General features: G+C 47.6%; 1 protein-coding gene across 3 annotated transcripts in view; it reads left to right on the top strand.

The window, feature by feature from the left end:
• Positions 1-16,634, top strand: part of LOC122371437 (FH1/FH2 domain-containing protein 3-like) — a 67,644-nt gene that overhangs the window by 13,123 nt on the left and 37,887 nt on the right. For all 3 annotated transcript variants that reach the window (XR_006254736.1, XM_043347775.1, XM_043347782.1), the window contains exon 2: positions 540-649. Coding sequence is in view for 2 of the 3 variants with exons in the window: in XM_043347775.1 (XP_043203710.1) it covers positions 540-649 (110 nt within the window). In the remaining variant the exon portion in view is untranslated. The remainder of the gene's footprint in view (positions 1-539; positions 650-16,634) is intronic.

Genomic DNA, 16,634 nt, shown 5'->3' with positions numbered 1-16,634 from the left:
CCCGCCCCCGTCCGCTGACCGCTCCGTGCCCCCGGCTGGGAGACAGGGTGGCAGGAAATTCCTGCAGCACCGGTATATACGGTCCACAGAGGTGGGCGGCGGGGACAAAACGGCTGCAGGTTTTATCATGCACCGCACAGTGGAGACACAACAGACTGGTCAGACGTGTCCGAACGGAGAGCGCAGGCCAGAGGAAGGCTGAGCTATCGCCTGTTGTAATACATTTCCAACCTGAAATGCGCTAACATCGTGATGTTTGGCATTCCGGGACAAAAATGTGTTCAGCAAATATAGTTCGATATGCCTTGCAGTTAGAGTAATTGTCGGGCATACGGTCTTCAGAACACCGAATGGAACAATTTTTTTTGGTTATGAAAATACGCTCATCCTAATGCAAAGAAAAAATACTAACCTTCCTCGAATTGACCCCATCTGACCTGACTTGAATTGAACGACTCCTGGTATCTCCGTGACCCACCCGACTCAATCCGACATAACCCCACTTGACCTGACCAACCACTCTTCTGTTCTGTTTTCAGCTATCGGATGCTACACTACAGATTTACCGGGACGGCGAGCTGGGCAGCTACCTGGACCCCGAGTTGTCCATCAACGAACAGCATGACGAGTTCGAGGGCTTCGTCGACAAGTGAGTACCGCACTCCCCTGACCCTCTCCTGACCCCTGTCCGCCCTGAGGCCGTCAGTTTCCGTCCAAAACACTCCCGTGTTGACAGACACACATACAGTGAGCGCTCTACCGGCTCCGCCCAGTCTCCTCAACAGACTCCGCCCTGCCGGTCAGCATGTCACTCCACCCATGGCACTCACAGCCTGTTGTGGAGAGTGGCTCTTCATCGTTCACGGACTCACCAACGCTACTATTCTCTTCCAACAGTCATTCATGCTGAGGCTGGATGATTTGTGTGATTGGTATAGTCCCCGAGGAGTTCTCTGTTAGAATTCTACTGGCTATCCGGAGTTCGCGGCCGTTCGTTTAACCTCGGCGCTCCACAAACGATGTTGAATCAGAACACAAATACCCCGATGGCAGGGCTATCATTGTACCCCCAACTGCGTGTGTTATAGGGAACTCCGCAACAAAAATATCCGGTGCGTTTGGAGGCATAAATCAGCTCCCAGCAGATCTTCGACGATCGGTTATGGTTGGAAAAAGTGCTTGAATTCCACCGTTTCCGGCTTACATGTGTCTTAATCAAAGAAAATGCGTTCTTATTTTATAATTCAATTTCGTTTTGCTTATGAAAGCCCAGGCCAGGTTTGTATTTACCCCGACCTAAATTCATAAGCTCACAAAGTTCAGAAGTTCACTCAAAGTTCACAGCAACTCATATCTCGTCCATACCGCACGTGTCCACTGTCCAGTGTCCACCACCCAGCGCGATAGTTCGAACCCGGAACAGCGCCTACGCTTATTTATTGATCGGACACACTAGCAAATAAATTGGAGCTTCTTCCCTATAGCCAGCGCTCATTGGAGGCGTAGGCTTTTTATTCGGGACTCCCAGCTTCCGGGCACGAATTGGCCACTGACAGGCACAATTCACATGATGCTTGCATCATAAAAAACGGCAGGTTATGTGGAGCGCTCTGGTTTGTGCCCGTCCCCGCTCAGAATTCCGCCCACCCAGCACTGGCTGTGTCATTTCCCACGGGTTCCGTCTCACAGCTGCGACTGCCGTGGTGGATCGCTGTATACTGAGTAGTCACTGCCGGGAGTTTAGACTGCCCCAGTCCAGTGCAGAGTCCAGGCAGGCAGGAGTTCCCCGCTAATGACGTCGTTAAATAACCACCGTCATCTTTACTGTCGGCCGCCGTGGGTTTAGCTTAAACCACTTTCGGTCACTGTTGAATCACTGTTGGTCACTGTTAGTCACTGTTGACCGCGGACGTAAACCGACACCACCAGTGGAAGGCACTGTCTCCCACAGGAAATAGAAAGTCTCCGCTTAGCAGTCTGCTGCTGCTGCGTTCGCAGTGTGCGTCTCGCCTCTCTGAACACGATGATTGCAAACGGACTGCGCAATCACAACTGTAGGCGAAAAACGTGTAGCTCCGTTCGAACTCATGGAACTACTTCGAAAGCTGAAAAGAAAACGCGAAGTACACTTCAGAGTTCAGTGGGAAATGAGGCGGAGCGAAATGCAGACCAGCATAATTTCGTGACGCTCTGTTGATGGGGAATCTGATAACGTTTTATTGGGCCGATATAGGAATATTCCAGAAAAATATTAAAAGGAAATCCTTAAAATGATTAGTTCCTTTCTGCTTCCACATGTAAAGAAATACCCCCTTCATCCTCCTATCCCCTCCGGCCTTGTGCCTCCGACTTGCCGCTCTCCGTCTTAACCCACTCGTTCATTCGTCACCTTTCTTTCCTTCTCTCTTTCCCTGCGGCCCTCTTCCTCTCTCCGACCCTCTTCTCCCTCCCTCGTTCTCCAACCCTCTCCCTCCCTCCCTCCCTCCCTCCCTCCCGCGCAGTCTGGTCATCATGATCAAGGCCATGACAGGCACGAACGGTGGCTCATTAGCCGCTAAATGGGCGCCGGCGGGATACGATTACAGATAACGAAGACGGCAATAAGAGGGCCTGTGTGTCCAGCAGCTTTGAATGCATTAGCCGTCTAGGTAGTGATATCGTACGTTTGTTTTTACTGAATGGGGCTGTCTAGCAGTAGCAACCCTAAATAAATGGAATGGCAAGGGCTAAAACCGAGGATCGATCCCGTTACTAAATGGATTTAGGGGCACCCCCGTAAAGAAAGAAAGTGGCTGATGTAGACAACACAGTACACACTACACGATACACATGAGTGTTTATATCATATTTTTTTAGTTAATTGTATTCTTCTTACGACACTGCGCCATGATGAAAAGAAGTCAGATCTTTCAACGTTTACCCGCGCGGCGCAATTGCTCGCCATGACGCCATACCCCGTCGATGGATCTACCATGACCTGCCCTGTCGATCGCTCTCCCCGTGTGTGTATTCGCTCACGGCTTCTCAGCTCGACCTCCCGGCCGGCAGCCCAGCCAAATATTTACCGGGCGCCCCGGGCTGCTCCAGGGTCTCTCCGGCTTACCATGCGCGGCGCTGGGCACCTAAAGCTGCCCTGACCCGACCCGGAGGTCAGCGCCGCGCCGGCGGGGGTCCCGCCCGGGAGTAAAGCGCTGCAGCTGGGGTCACGGGACGGTCCAGTGAGGGCCATCCGGTCAGTGGGGTGGCTAGACTACCTGCACTGTTTGGACTGACCTATTAGCGGCCCGCATCGCTCAACAATGCGATGGTGGGCTGGGTGGTGTAAAGTCAGCGGTGATTTTTGATGGCATGAATATCATTCGGCATGAAAATAATTCGTGCTGTTTACATTATTGCGGTCGGTTGTATTGCAGGATTGCGCTGATATCTCAACAGTTATTTATTTGTTTGATATGCCTAAGCTACCAACACGTAACTGTCGTAATATCGGTGCATATTTGTAAATTGTTCCAAACGGGATTCTCTTGGCGCGGTGTCGGATGCATACCAAAGCGCTGACGACTGTGCCTTTCTCTGTCGCTCATGACACAGCATCCTGGTATGTTCTCCATTGCAGCAGCTCAGCCCGAAATAAGGCGATAAGAGAGTCACGAGCGGATTTTTCACCGATTTTAAAGTGTCTCTCCGCCAGTTCCGGCTAGATCTAACATCCGCGACGTTTGGATAAATTGATCGCTGCCAGAGACGACTATAAGCGTAAGCTGTCTGAAACGAATGCCGTCATCTAGGGTGGCATGAGGCGGTTGAGCTCGCACACAAAGAACCATTGGGGTGTCCGGTGGGTACTTTTCTGACCGAGTGGCACGTTCCTGAGAGGTCATTAACGTTCCTATCCGGTGTTGTGTGACCACAAATCGGCTCCGGGTGGCGTCTGATGAGCGGAATCCTGTTGTTGAATCCGACCTGACCCGGCCGTAACGCCTCGGGGTCTGTCTGGGGAACGTTCGCCCCACCTGTACAGATCATGGGGAGGTATAGGGTGCGTCTCTGAGCGCTCGGAGGTGTCGTATACAAGTGGCGGAATAAGGTGGAGATGGCCCATTGTGTCAGGAGTGATAATGTGGATCGTGTCATGAATTAGGTACCCTGAACTCGAGGAGGGACTCGTATATCTGAACTCGTTAAAACTGCTTAACAGGACATACCTGGGTTATTTGATGTCTGCTAGGCTATAACAAAGGGATATTTATTGACAGATTTACAGCCACTGTGACTGGTTGACCTCATTGGCACAAACCGTGTTCTCATCTGCCAACGCAAATTATTGGCCATCTCCTGTATAAAGAAAACAACGACTTTGCTTTTTCTTAACCCTGCGCTTGTGAGCGCCCACAGCCCTCCATGGCAACAGACCCGTTAGCACTCAGACTCTAACCGGAGCGCATTACCGCAGCGTGTTTCCGAGGACTTAACTGGATCGTCCCTCTCTGCCTCCGCTGCTCCGCCGTTCAGGTCGGCTCTGTGGCGGCGCTGTGTTGTTTGGCAGCGGGAGGTGTTACGTGCCAGAGGTCAGCCAGTGACCCGGCCTGGAACGCCCCCGGCGTCTGTATACTCTACAGGCTACAGCCGTAGCCCGACAGAAAAAAAGGCATTTAGTCCGGCGGAAATGGAGGCTGGCTGATCGACAGAGGAGGGCATACATCGGCACATGTCAACAAAACAATGACAAAATTAGTACCAGCATTTACACATACACATTCGCTTTCAGTCACGCACATTCATGCCGACTAGAGGGAAGCATAGACCGTCATCAAAGACCCGTCTGTCACCTGTCGAGTATCAAACACAGAAACCTGTATAGAAGCGCAGTAAACACACAGACACACAAATGCATTACCCACGATTCCCACAAATTCTGCCGCAAGCTGTCACAGTGCGATCGGGGCCAGTGTGACTGGTCGCGTCGGCCCAGATGTAGATGAGGGGCGGTGCGGTCTGCCGGTGCCGCCGGTAGTGGCTGGCGCGCTACCTCCCACGGGCGGCTCCCACGCTGCCGCTCGTGCTGGTCGTCTGTGGACTCGGGGCGGTGCCGCCGGCCGCCACCGTCACCTACAGCCGCGGGCAGTACGGCACACGGCTCACCGCAGCTCGGTGTCTCGTGACGGAGAGCGGTTAGACGGTGCCAAGTGTTGTCAATTAATCGGCGCTGTGTCTAGCCGTAATTAAAGCTGATGTAGTGGGCTGTTTGCTGGGAATGGAGGGTGTTTAGTGGTAGTTGCGACGATTGCCGTGTGTGCGGAGGGGTGCGCGGAAGAGAGGTGAGATGTGGATTTGGCCAGGTGAGGCTGGGACGGGTGGAGAATTACAAACAGATGCGGCCGCCGAGCACAACAATCGCGGCTGTTGTGTCCAATGACAAAGACGGCACTCAACCGGCTCACGGAAAAAACGATGAACACAGCTCCTTCATTGTATGAGTCGCTTCTCTTCCTCAGCCGCCAGACACACCTAAAGACTAAAATAATCCCTCGTTCGCGCTTCGCCAAACCCCGTTTAGTGACGATCCGCATGATAGTGAAGTATAAGTTTCACTTGTATATTTTGGTGCACAAATCATGTTGTTCCGCTGATCATTTTCATCATACAATTGCATCAGGTGGGGTGCTGGGTCTCCGTTTCGATTTTGATCTCTATCCGAGCTCTTCATGGCTTTTAGGGATCGCATAAACAAATCCACCGAGTCCAATGACTGAAACGGTGGTGTGATTTTTCACAATCTTTTGATCTGCCGTTCTTCATAGATCTCACCAGTCATCAGGTTTACTTAGCCCACTTATGATGTCATTGGTCATATATATGACATCACTGGCCTTGTGTCATGTCACTGACCTCTCGTGACAACACTCTGACGTTGGCCACGTTCACCACGCCTTTCCTCCTTCCTCCCGCTAACTGCATCCATCTAACGAGAACTCTAATGACAGACCGTGCAAAATGAGCCCCTCCGTGTCACGACTCTTCCTAAGACGAGTCACGACTCCGATTCCAGACTGATGGTAGGCTGCTGGATCCCCATCCATGCAGGTAGCCCTCGTCTCTGCACGCATGGTCCGTACAGTCGTTCGACAGCAAACGGCAAAAACGCATATTTATACGGGAAGGAGAGGGTGCCGGTATTGCAGGATATGTATTTTGCATACCAGACAGGCGACAATATATGTCGGCTTGTCCAGAGTGCCGTGGACAGGTGGTGAGGTAAATGATAGCATACCTAATGTAAAGAGAGTGGATGTGCTAAACTTCAGTTACTTCCTGAATAGAGTGTGTATCTTCACAAGGCGAGGTGAAGGTATATCGTGCAGTTCGGTCAGTGAACTGTCAGTGACCAGCTCTCGTGTGAGTCAGATCTGATGGATGCGGTCACGACGAGAGCAAAGCCTCGTCATATTATCACGGAGAGCTATATTAGAGAGGTTCGTGTAATGTAGCATAACACTAACAGCACGGTAGTCGGGGCGGGAATGATGAACAATGGGAGAGATAAAGTGAGCTGACCCGCACGACGGTCATTGAACAAGCAGAAGTCATGGTATAGACTGCTGAGTGCTGAGCAATGGAAATGTCTTGACTTTGCATCGAATTGACAGTTGGTGACGGGTGTCACTCTCCAGTTTGCTGCCGTGCTCTTCAGCTCTTTTATAGCTCTTGCCGGGGATGGGATGCGTTTATCGGTGACCTTTCACGGGAAAGGGCGTGCCCGAGCTGTTCCCACACACGCTGTTCCTGCTCGTTGGCTAAGGAAGCGGAATCCCGAAGGCCGTTCTCTTTGTGGTTTGCCTTCGGCTCAGATATACTCCTGATTACGAGAGCGTAACGTTGCTCCGCGGCGATTGGCCCCGCTACAACCTGCGCTGGAGTTGGCAGAGCTCACTGCAGAGATCCGTTTCTGGGGCCGCGGCTGGAACGGCACCGTTCGCAGAATGCGTCGGCAATGTCAGTAGTCAGCTGCCGCGAAACGTCAGTGGTTTGTTTTCTGAATGGATCACACTTGGCTGCGAGCTGTCTGTGGATATTCCGATGCTGCGTTTGTTAATAGTATTCAAAATCTCCCTTTGTCATATGGAACGTCTGGGAAATCCCCATCATTCATCCCAATGCATTGGTGTGCTGCTCGCTCATTTTGAGAGCAACTGTTACTTAAGTTCACTCAACACTCAATACTACCTTAAAAAAAGAACGTGGCTGTTGACCGGCCATATGTTCTGCGCACAAAGCTGGAGTGAGCCCTCTGTCCGACAAATCCGGGTTATACCCCACTTCACCCCCTTCAAGTGCGACCGGACCAGGGAGAGCTTCTGTCGACCCCTCGCACCCTCTCGAGTGTGGAGAGGTCGAGCAGCTCCCGACCGACCGCGAAGTGGGCCCTGTTGACACCGAGACTGGGGCGCGTTATGGCGAACATACAGCGCGTCTCATGGCGAACACACGAGAGAGCTGTCCTCCCTCGAGCTTCGAGTGGTCTGGAGAGAGTGCAGTGTCGAGTGTGTGGCGCATGGGCGAGAAGCGATGAACGACATGTAGCTCTGTGTTGACCGTAGAAGCTCAGAGATGGGGGGATTCGTTTGGAGACTGGTACGGTGTCAGCCATCTTTATGGCAGATTCAGTGCGTGCTCACTTCATTCATACCGCGGTCTGTAGATTTCCTGTGAAGAGCACCGTAAACGAGCAGCCGTGTCAATATCGAGCGCGCTTATTTGATCGTCGTGAATCAGTATCATATCCTCATGACGTCAAAGGTCACCAACTGACCTCAGCTCTCCGTTCCCCTAAGATCGGATGTCTGATATTTGTTTAGTCAGTGCACGTCACATATGTGCACTCATGACTGGCTGATCTATGACGGAACTCGTATCCCTCTGCTGGTCTTTTCAAATCATGGTACCTGCGTGACTGCTTCAAACCGCTTACCACCGAGTCTCCAACCGACCTACGATGAGCGGTGCCAAGCAGTGACGACGATCACCATCTCAGCCTGGTTTCGTCAACCCCTGAACCCCGTCCATCCTAGGACTCGCTGCCGCCAGCGCTGCTTGGTCCTCAGTCCTGCACCGGTATTACATCACACACCGGGGCTCCCTGTTTATACGACTGTGTTCCGGCGCGACTGCACGGGCAGTCAGCAGGGCGCGGCGTGTTGTGGGGCAGCACGGCACGGTGGACCGACGGGCCGGACCGGGACGGACCGGACCCAAAGTGCAGTCCTGAGAGGTGCGGCGGTCGCAGAGGACAGCCACTGCACAGACCGGGACGACTGAGTCGATAACTTTGGTTCTTGGAAGACGCCCTGCCTGCCTACAGCGCAACTGTGAAGAAGAGACACTTTATCAGCGCAGTGGTGAAGCCACGAGCCAGGAGCCGTACCTCTGCCGCGCGGTTCGTCGCCCCGAGTTTTTGTTACTGCTGCGTTAGGACAGGTCTTTATGCGACACGTCGCGTTGCTGTCATGGGCGTTTGTTCCTGGTCTTAAGTTTGACAGAGCGAGCACTCGGAGACTTTCTGTAGGACATTCAGACTGAATCACTGACATTAGTTTACCGGTCTCTGTTGTCTAACAAACACCAACGCTGAAATGGAGTGCATATGACCTTTTTCTGGCTTATTAGTTGACTTCAAATTATTTCTGGCTTCCTTGGTATATTGTACATATATGTGAAGCACTTTGCACCCTTGACACCATTCCCGTCTTTTAGCCACCGTTGTCACAATATTGCGTGTGACACATTGATGGCTTCGCTAACCCAGTAACGAAGACCTATACGTGCGACGTGGTGCCCTCAAAAGACACCGCAGAAGCCCAGGCGCTGACGCAGCGGGAACTGAAACCCTGCTATCTTTTTGTTAGCACAGATGAGAATATGTAAACGTTACTGAAGCTGACTTTACGCGCATTGGCTAATTTGACTTAATATATTTTGTTATTAGACGCCTAAAAATATTGCTTTGTTTATGCGTTTGAATATTTATGGAAGGTAAACGCTGGGAGATTATCCCGTTTCTTTCATATGCTCCCGTGCTTTGGCTATGTCCGATTTTGATTTATAATTGTTCTCATTTTCCTCAGCCACTTCACATTCAGTCTCACCCAGTAGCCCTGTCTGGGTTCTAAATGGCGTGTTCCGCTCGTAAGCAGCACCGCTCGGTGGATTTATCTTACCTACAGAGGGTTCGAGTGTGAAGGTGGGCAGCCCTGGGCGTGTGTTTATACCTGCCAGCGACTCCCAGAGGCCAACAGAGGCGTAAATACTGCGCCTTACCACCTCACACGTTCCCAACCGCAGCCTCAGAACCCAGAGTATCTGCATACAGTCAGCACACAACACTGAAAGCCTAGCCACATAGCGAATATTAATCCGTTTTTCATTGAAATTTTAACTCACAGTTTATTTTGTCATGGTTAAGACATCATTGCGGTCACCTGGCTGGCTGCGTGAGACATCGCCTGCAGTTTAAACTGTTCTGGATTTGACCGAAGCAGAGTCCAACTTCAACTCCCTGCCCAGCCCAGTCCCACCAGTTGGCATGCCTCAGGTATCTCTCAGGCGGAAATAGACGCCGGTTTTTCGAGCGGAGGAGATGTTCGACCGTGACCTGGCCTGCCACAGGCGCTGCGTGAGGGGATGTGTGTGAGCTGGGAGCATGTCCCACGCCGTGCGGGGTCTCAGGGCACGGAATGTGGGTCCGGAGGTCATGGCCAGGTCGGTGATTAGCGTACAACGAACGAGAGTCGTGTGTACTGAGTCGTGTGTACTGAGTCATTGTTTCCAGAGTTGTAATTTTTTTTTCTTAGCCGCCACCCATTATCAGGTGACCAGGAGTGCCCCCTCCCTCTATCCCAGCGACACACAGAACCTTACGTTAACACCAGAATAACTTAAAATTTCAAGTCGCGGCACTCCCAGCTAGGAAATGAAATGCAACATAAAAGGCAGAAAAAGAGGGAGTCCAGGGTTTCCAGCGTACCAGTATGGATAAATAAGAAGCAAAGTAGTCAACACTGCAAACAGTGGTGACTGCCCTCTACTGAAAGCCCCTCCTCATTCACTCGCTCACATTCGTAACATTCATACATAGAAACCAATAGGAGAGAAAGGCTTGGTCACTGGGGAAGGTTAGTTAAGGGTTCTTGCATTAATGGCAAAATCATCATCATATCCTGGTCAAGTCATGCATGTGGGTCAGGTAGCCCAGACACTCGGAGCACCCCACTAAGCAAGGCTTGTTGTCGGGCGCTCCAAGTGCCCAGGCAGATAGGGTGACATGTCCAGCTATGTTGAAAAAACATATTAACACATTCCTGTGCACACCCTTGCGCACGTCTATCCTAATCACTCAAAAGTGATCAGGTACTGACATACAATGATTTACAGTATTACAATATATAGTTGATGCAGTTTTATGGGCGAGAACACGGAAAAGCACATAAACAAAACACTTAGAGAAAGCAAAAATACACCTACATATGCACGTACGCTTATACCTAGACAGATACATTAAGACAGATACATACACATACGCATGACTACGTATGCATACATACGTATGCATGACTACGTATGCATACATACGTATGCATGACTACGTATGCATACATATGTATGCATGACTACGTATGCATACATACACATGTCCCATGCACAGACATACCAGCATTAAGTAGGTATGCATTGCTTAGATTACTTTGCATAAGGTACATTAAGCTCAATAGTCAGTATTGATTTATATAATGATTTTTTGCTAGCTTTTTTATTGTGGTTTTGGCAAATGGCACAGACTGAACGTGAGGAAAGATCGAGGTCATGACATTGTTCCACACTCTAGGACCTGTCCATGACAAAGTGTGAGTTTTATATTTTTTGAAAGTGAATATCTCTTCAAAGTGTTTAACATTACGAACGTTTCTGAGTGAAGGATGAAATCTAAACAATTGGCCAAATCCATCTGGTAGGTTGTTGCATATTTTTCTATGCAGGATAAGTATCATTTGCTGATGGGCCACATCCTTAATCTTAAGGAGTTTTAGTTTTTTAAAAATTGGATCCGTATGCGCCATCATAGGTTGCCCATCTATGATTCTGACAACTCTCTTTTGAATTTTTTCAATTTTTGATAAGGTTGAAGAATAGGAATTGCTATATATAGGTATAGCAACAATAATTGGCATATGACAAAAATAGAGAATTGTAGAGTAATAATAAGTGTTCAGTGTTTAAAAAGTACCTCACTTTGGTAATAATACCAACGTTTCTACACAATGTGGTGTATAGCTTGTTAACCCGCGCCCTGCTGGGGGGGGGGTGTTTGAACACCCCCCCTTGTGGTTTTTCGCGAAAATCTCAAAAACGGCGGCGCGGAGCGCCGCCGTTTTTGGTACACCTTATCATACATCAATTCTACACATGTTTTGAAAATTTCAGACCAAGGTCATTCAAGGTCAGGTCACAAGGTCACTTAAAGTGACCTCACCTCATAAAAACTTTCAATGTCTGTCATAGCTACACCGAGTGACCGATCGCTTTGAAACTTTCAGCGATTGCTAAGGGCAATAACATGTACAAAATGTATATCTCAGAATTTTGATATCGATGACCTAAGGTCAGGTCAATTTTGCGACCTCGCCATTATAAGTCAATGGGAGAAAATTGAAATGCGCCTCTTTTGGATGCAAGACATTATAAACACTCCCAAACACCAAATTACAAGTGGTTTAGACACACTGAACATGAAAATGGTGTCCGTGACCCTTGTTTATGCCCTGAGGTCATCTTAGGTCACGAATGGTATCTAACAGTTTTTCGCAAATAACTTTTGATAGAGGCATGCTAGAGCGATGAAAACGCCTTAGATGTGTTCAGCTCGACGATACGGATCGACTGATATGCAACATGACCCTTTCCGGTCAGGTCATGCCCTTGACCTGAGGTCAAATTTTCAAGTTGACCTTTCAAGGTCAAGTTATAGTTCATTCGATGCGTCTTGACGAGAGGAACACGATGCCGGTAAAAGTAAGCTCGTACAAGGCTTGGGTCAAAAGTTATTGCAGAAAAACTGTTTTCGAAAAAATCGGCTATTTTTGCAGTTTTTGCCCCCTGCAGGCAAAACCGTTGACGTTAGGTCAAATCTGAGAGAATTACTCAGAAAGGGCGTTAATAGGGCTATCGAATGCGCTTTTCCGCGGCGCTGTAGCTCTATTGGTTCCCGAGTTATGCGTTGGCTTCTTGGAAATTTTCGACATTCGACCTGGAAATCGGCGAAATTTTGCCTTCAATGACCTCTGGTGACCTGACCTTTGACCTGACCAAAAAATTGACCGAAGTGATTTCGTCATTATTTTTGCCGCTCTTTCGAACGCCGCCTTCCGCGTATCGCTACGTGGCCCAGGAGCCGAGTTACAAGGGGGGGTGTTCAAACACCCCCCCCCCCCCAGCAGGGCGTGGAAATCCAGGACCCCCAGCCGGGCGCGGGTTAATATGAGTATTCCACTTAAGATCGTCATCAATAAACATACCAAGGTATTTTACACTTTTAGAATTTTGTATCTCTACTCCATCTAGTTTCAACTTTATTTCTTGTCGATCTCTTTTGTTTGAATATATCTGGTAAGAAGTTTTATCAGTATTTATCGAAAGCTGGTTAGCAGAAAACCATTCTGATATTTTGGGCATAATTGTGTCCACAGTTTCTTGTAATCTTGTTATATCTTCACATTCCATAAAGGCTGCCGTGTCATCTGCATACAAATATGCATTGAGGTCCTTGCTTATGCTTGGAAAATCATTTATATAAAGGATAAACAGGAGTGGCCCTAGGATAGATCCCTGAGGGACTCCCATATCAATTGATAATGTATTTGATCTGATGCTGTTTATCTGTACACATTGGGATCGATCACTCAAGTATGATACTATCATATCATATGCTTTACTTTTGATTCCGTAGCATTTTATTTTATTTAATAAAACATCAATATCAACTGTGTCAAAGGCTTTCCGAATATCCAAATAGAGTCCACATACAATATTATTTGCTTCAAATGCATTTGTGATCCTTTCCTGAATGAGTGAAATGGGCATGTGTGTGCCCATACATTTCCTAAATCCAAACTGATTTACATTTAGTATGCTATTTGTTGTCAAGTGATCGTCCAATCGTTTGTGTATAAGCTTTTCCAATAATTTGGAAATAACAGGTAGGAGGGATATTGGCCGATAGTTATTAAACTGCTGTTTATTCCCTGTTTTAAGAATTGGCTTCACAATAGCAAGTTTTAAAAGCTTAGGAAAGGTGCTTTCCTGCAGACAAAGATTCATAAAATGAACGATTTCTAACATGATGGAGGTATAGGTGGCTCTAAATATTTTCGTATTTAGTTAATCATGCCCTCCGCCTACCATATTCATGTTATTGACTATGCCTGCTATTTCTTCATCATTGGTGAGGTGTAATGAGTTCAAGTTATTGCCTGTAAATTGGGGTATATATTGCAATGGATCTACATCATTGTATTTTATTTCTTAATTCTTTTCCAATATTTGTAAAGAAAGTATTAAACCCATCAGCAATTTGCTGTGCTCCTTCAAGATCTCCGTCGGAAGTATGGAAGGTGTTTGGGATATCTGACCTGGCAGATGGTCCTTTGGTCATATCCCTGAGAATATCCCAAGTTTTCTTAGGGTCTGCATTTTTTAGCTGGCTTTTTATGTACATCCTTTTTGCTTCCCTTAAAATGTTATTAAGGGCATTTCTATATTTATTGTATTTTACAATATTTTCACGACTTGGATGTTTATTCTTTTGTAAAAATAGTACGTTTTTTTCTGTTAATGGAAGCTAGAATACCTGGACTAATCCAAGGCTTGATTGGGGTATTTTTTCTTGTGGGTCTATAGGTAACACTGTACATACCTATCTATCCCTGTTGTATATGCTTCTAATAAGGTTTCACAAGCAGTGTCTGGGTCAGTTATATTGGTAAAGCCGCGTAATGTAGTCTGGAGGTATGATTTAAAATCAGTGATTTTCCTATAGTCGAAAGATCCTATTCCTTTCCTTTGATTCTGTTTTTCCCCTGTGTCAATGTTGACTGTCAGGTAAATGGGAAAATGATCTGACAGTTCATCATAGATAATGCCAGCGCTGTTGGCAATATCTATATTGTTACAATATATGTTGTCAAGCAAAGAACATTTTTTATCCCCCTCTCTCGTTGTCATGCATATTGAAGGGAGAAATCCATACGAAGTAAGGATATTAAAAAATTCCCGAATGGATTCATCATTGTCAATTTCAAAAAGGTCAAAGTTGAAATCACCAGTGATAAGGCACGAACAGCGAGTTTGAGATCTAGAGAGTGATTCTAACACTGATTCAAGGAAATCAATGAATGCAGCTTGATTTACGTCAGGTGGTCTGTAAATTTGCGCTATGACTAGGTACCTTTGTACCAGGTAGTTCACATTTTATAAATAATGATTATGTGCCTTCCAAAACATTCATTTGGATTTTAGTACATGACTTTATGCGACTGTTACAAACATAAATGGCCACTCATCCACCATTTTTCCCTATCCTGCTTTCAAAGAAAGCAGAATAACCGGGTATGGTCCTCATGTTTTCAATATCACTATTGAGCCAAGTTTCGGACTTTTAATCTTTTGAAAGTTAATGCGGTGTTGGCAAAGATGAAGTTCTGCTTTAGTTGGATTATGAAAAATGCGTTCTTTCTCGAACCTGAGTTTGCTTACCTAGGGAATAAACTCCTGAATGATCCTGCAACAGCCTCGCGTTTACTCGAAAGTGCTATGCGCTACTGGAACAGAGGGAGTGCACAGTAGCAGGCTCTGAGAAGCAAAACATGGGGTTTAGTGACTTTTGCGGCCTCACCTGCGCAATACGACAATCCTCTACGTCACCCGCCAAGTTTGCAGATATCTGATGATGCTCAATCGACATGGAAAGTACAAACCGTGCCAAATTTTCCTCGCCCTCCTTGGTGCAGGGAGTGCAAAAAGAAGGTAGCGATCATAATCTAAAAATGCTTATGCGATCGCATTTTGGCATTGCTATCAACTAGCAGCATCATTCGACTCCGAAAATGAGACGTTTTCACCATTGATTGACATTATAACGTAATGTATGACTTAAGAGTCATGTTACGAGTCATGAGTCATGTTAAGAGTCATGAGTCATGTTAAGAGTCAAGGTGACATTATAACGCCTCTGCAAACCTTGTACACCTCTATCATTTGTGACAGAAATCCCCTGCATTCTTTGGATCCGAATATTTTAATTTATGGAACTTCCATCGGCCACCCAACAAGTTGCGCGCTTTTGACTGACGAATAGCATGTCTGCAGTTTTCCACTGAACCCACAGAACGCTGAGCAATGGACATGACCGTGCTACATGAAAGTCGAAGGCACTGAACATCGGAAACATCACCGATGTTCGCGTGTTATCTAGTTCCTGAATGCAACAGTGTCTGAAAAACCATGTCTGGAAATGATGCTAAGGCCAGACCTGGCATTTGACTGTCTATACCGATCGTTTCTGGGGCGGTGCGACCGAAATACCTCTAGGACCGGCGCTATGCAGCGTTGGCGGCAACTAACGCGTCCGTCCAACTCCAGGCCGCTGCCAACAATGATATACCTGGCTCGACCCGACCCCGGCTCGCTCGCAGCTCGGGAATCGCTCGCATATCGCGGCCGCTGGGATCAGAGATCGGCTAAAAACGCGCCGCACACTCGATTGAGTCGCTGGTTGAGTTCAAATTTCCTCACATTCTGAGATTGTGGTGACGATTGTATGTACTGCATGAAGTGCATTCCATTTCCCAGTATCGGTGGAAATTCGTGCTTGGGCATAAATATGTCTTACAAATATTGGCGATCTCGTTCGAGTTGGAATGGTGGCACTTTTATGGCCATTTTGAGGCATTATTCCGGTGGTGACTTTGCTCTGTAACATGTGGGAAATGTCACTCGTTGCAGCATTGATGCCTCAGTATTGTCACGAAATGTTCCAAGGCATTACCTTCATGCTTAATGGCTTTGGCTAGTCAAATGCACATATAAATTACTGATGCCTGCATGAGCCATGAGTTATTGCTTTTATTAAAGGTATGTTAATTTTCTTTTGCAAGGAAATCAACAATGAATACTTCCATCTCCTGTTGCTTGTAAGCAATAAATGAGAATAGAAACTGGCACTGATGTGACCGAGACAGGTAGCTGTCAAACAAAACACAAATTCCAGCTTAGTTGCATCTGTCGGGACTGCCTGTCCCGTCACCTGGTTCCCGCCCGTCAACTCGAGATCCCGCCTGCTGATCCCGACATCCGTGTCACGAAGGCAGTTTGGACGCATCATCGGTCTTACCAGACGTGGCCTACTCGCAGCCTATTCGCCTCTTAGATGCTCAAAACGTTTGCTGAATACTGAATAGGGACGATGTTATGGGACTGCACGCATTTTATTATGTGTATTGCGGTGCAGTCTACCCCCAGGCGTAGACTGCTAGTGACATCTAGCGGCAGCAATGCCAAAAATATCCGAACTGCTAATTGTTGGTATT

Source organism: Amphibalanus amphitrite, unplaced genomic scaffold (genome assembly GCF_019059575.1).
Source record: "Amphibalanus amphitrite isolate SeventyFive unplaced genomic scaffold, NRLGWU_Aamphi_draft 000035F_arrow, whole genome shotgun sequence".
Taxonomy (NCBI): Eukaryota; Metazoa; Arthropoda; class Thecostraca; order Balanomorpha; family Balanidae; genus Amphibalanus; species Amphibalanus amphitrite.
The sequence above is the reverse complement of the archived record's forward strand: the minus strand, read 5'-3'. Positions and strand labels throughout refer to the sequence as shown.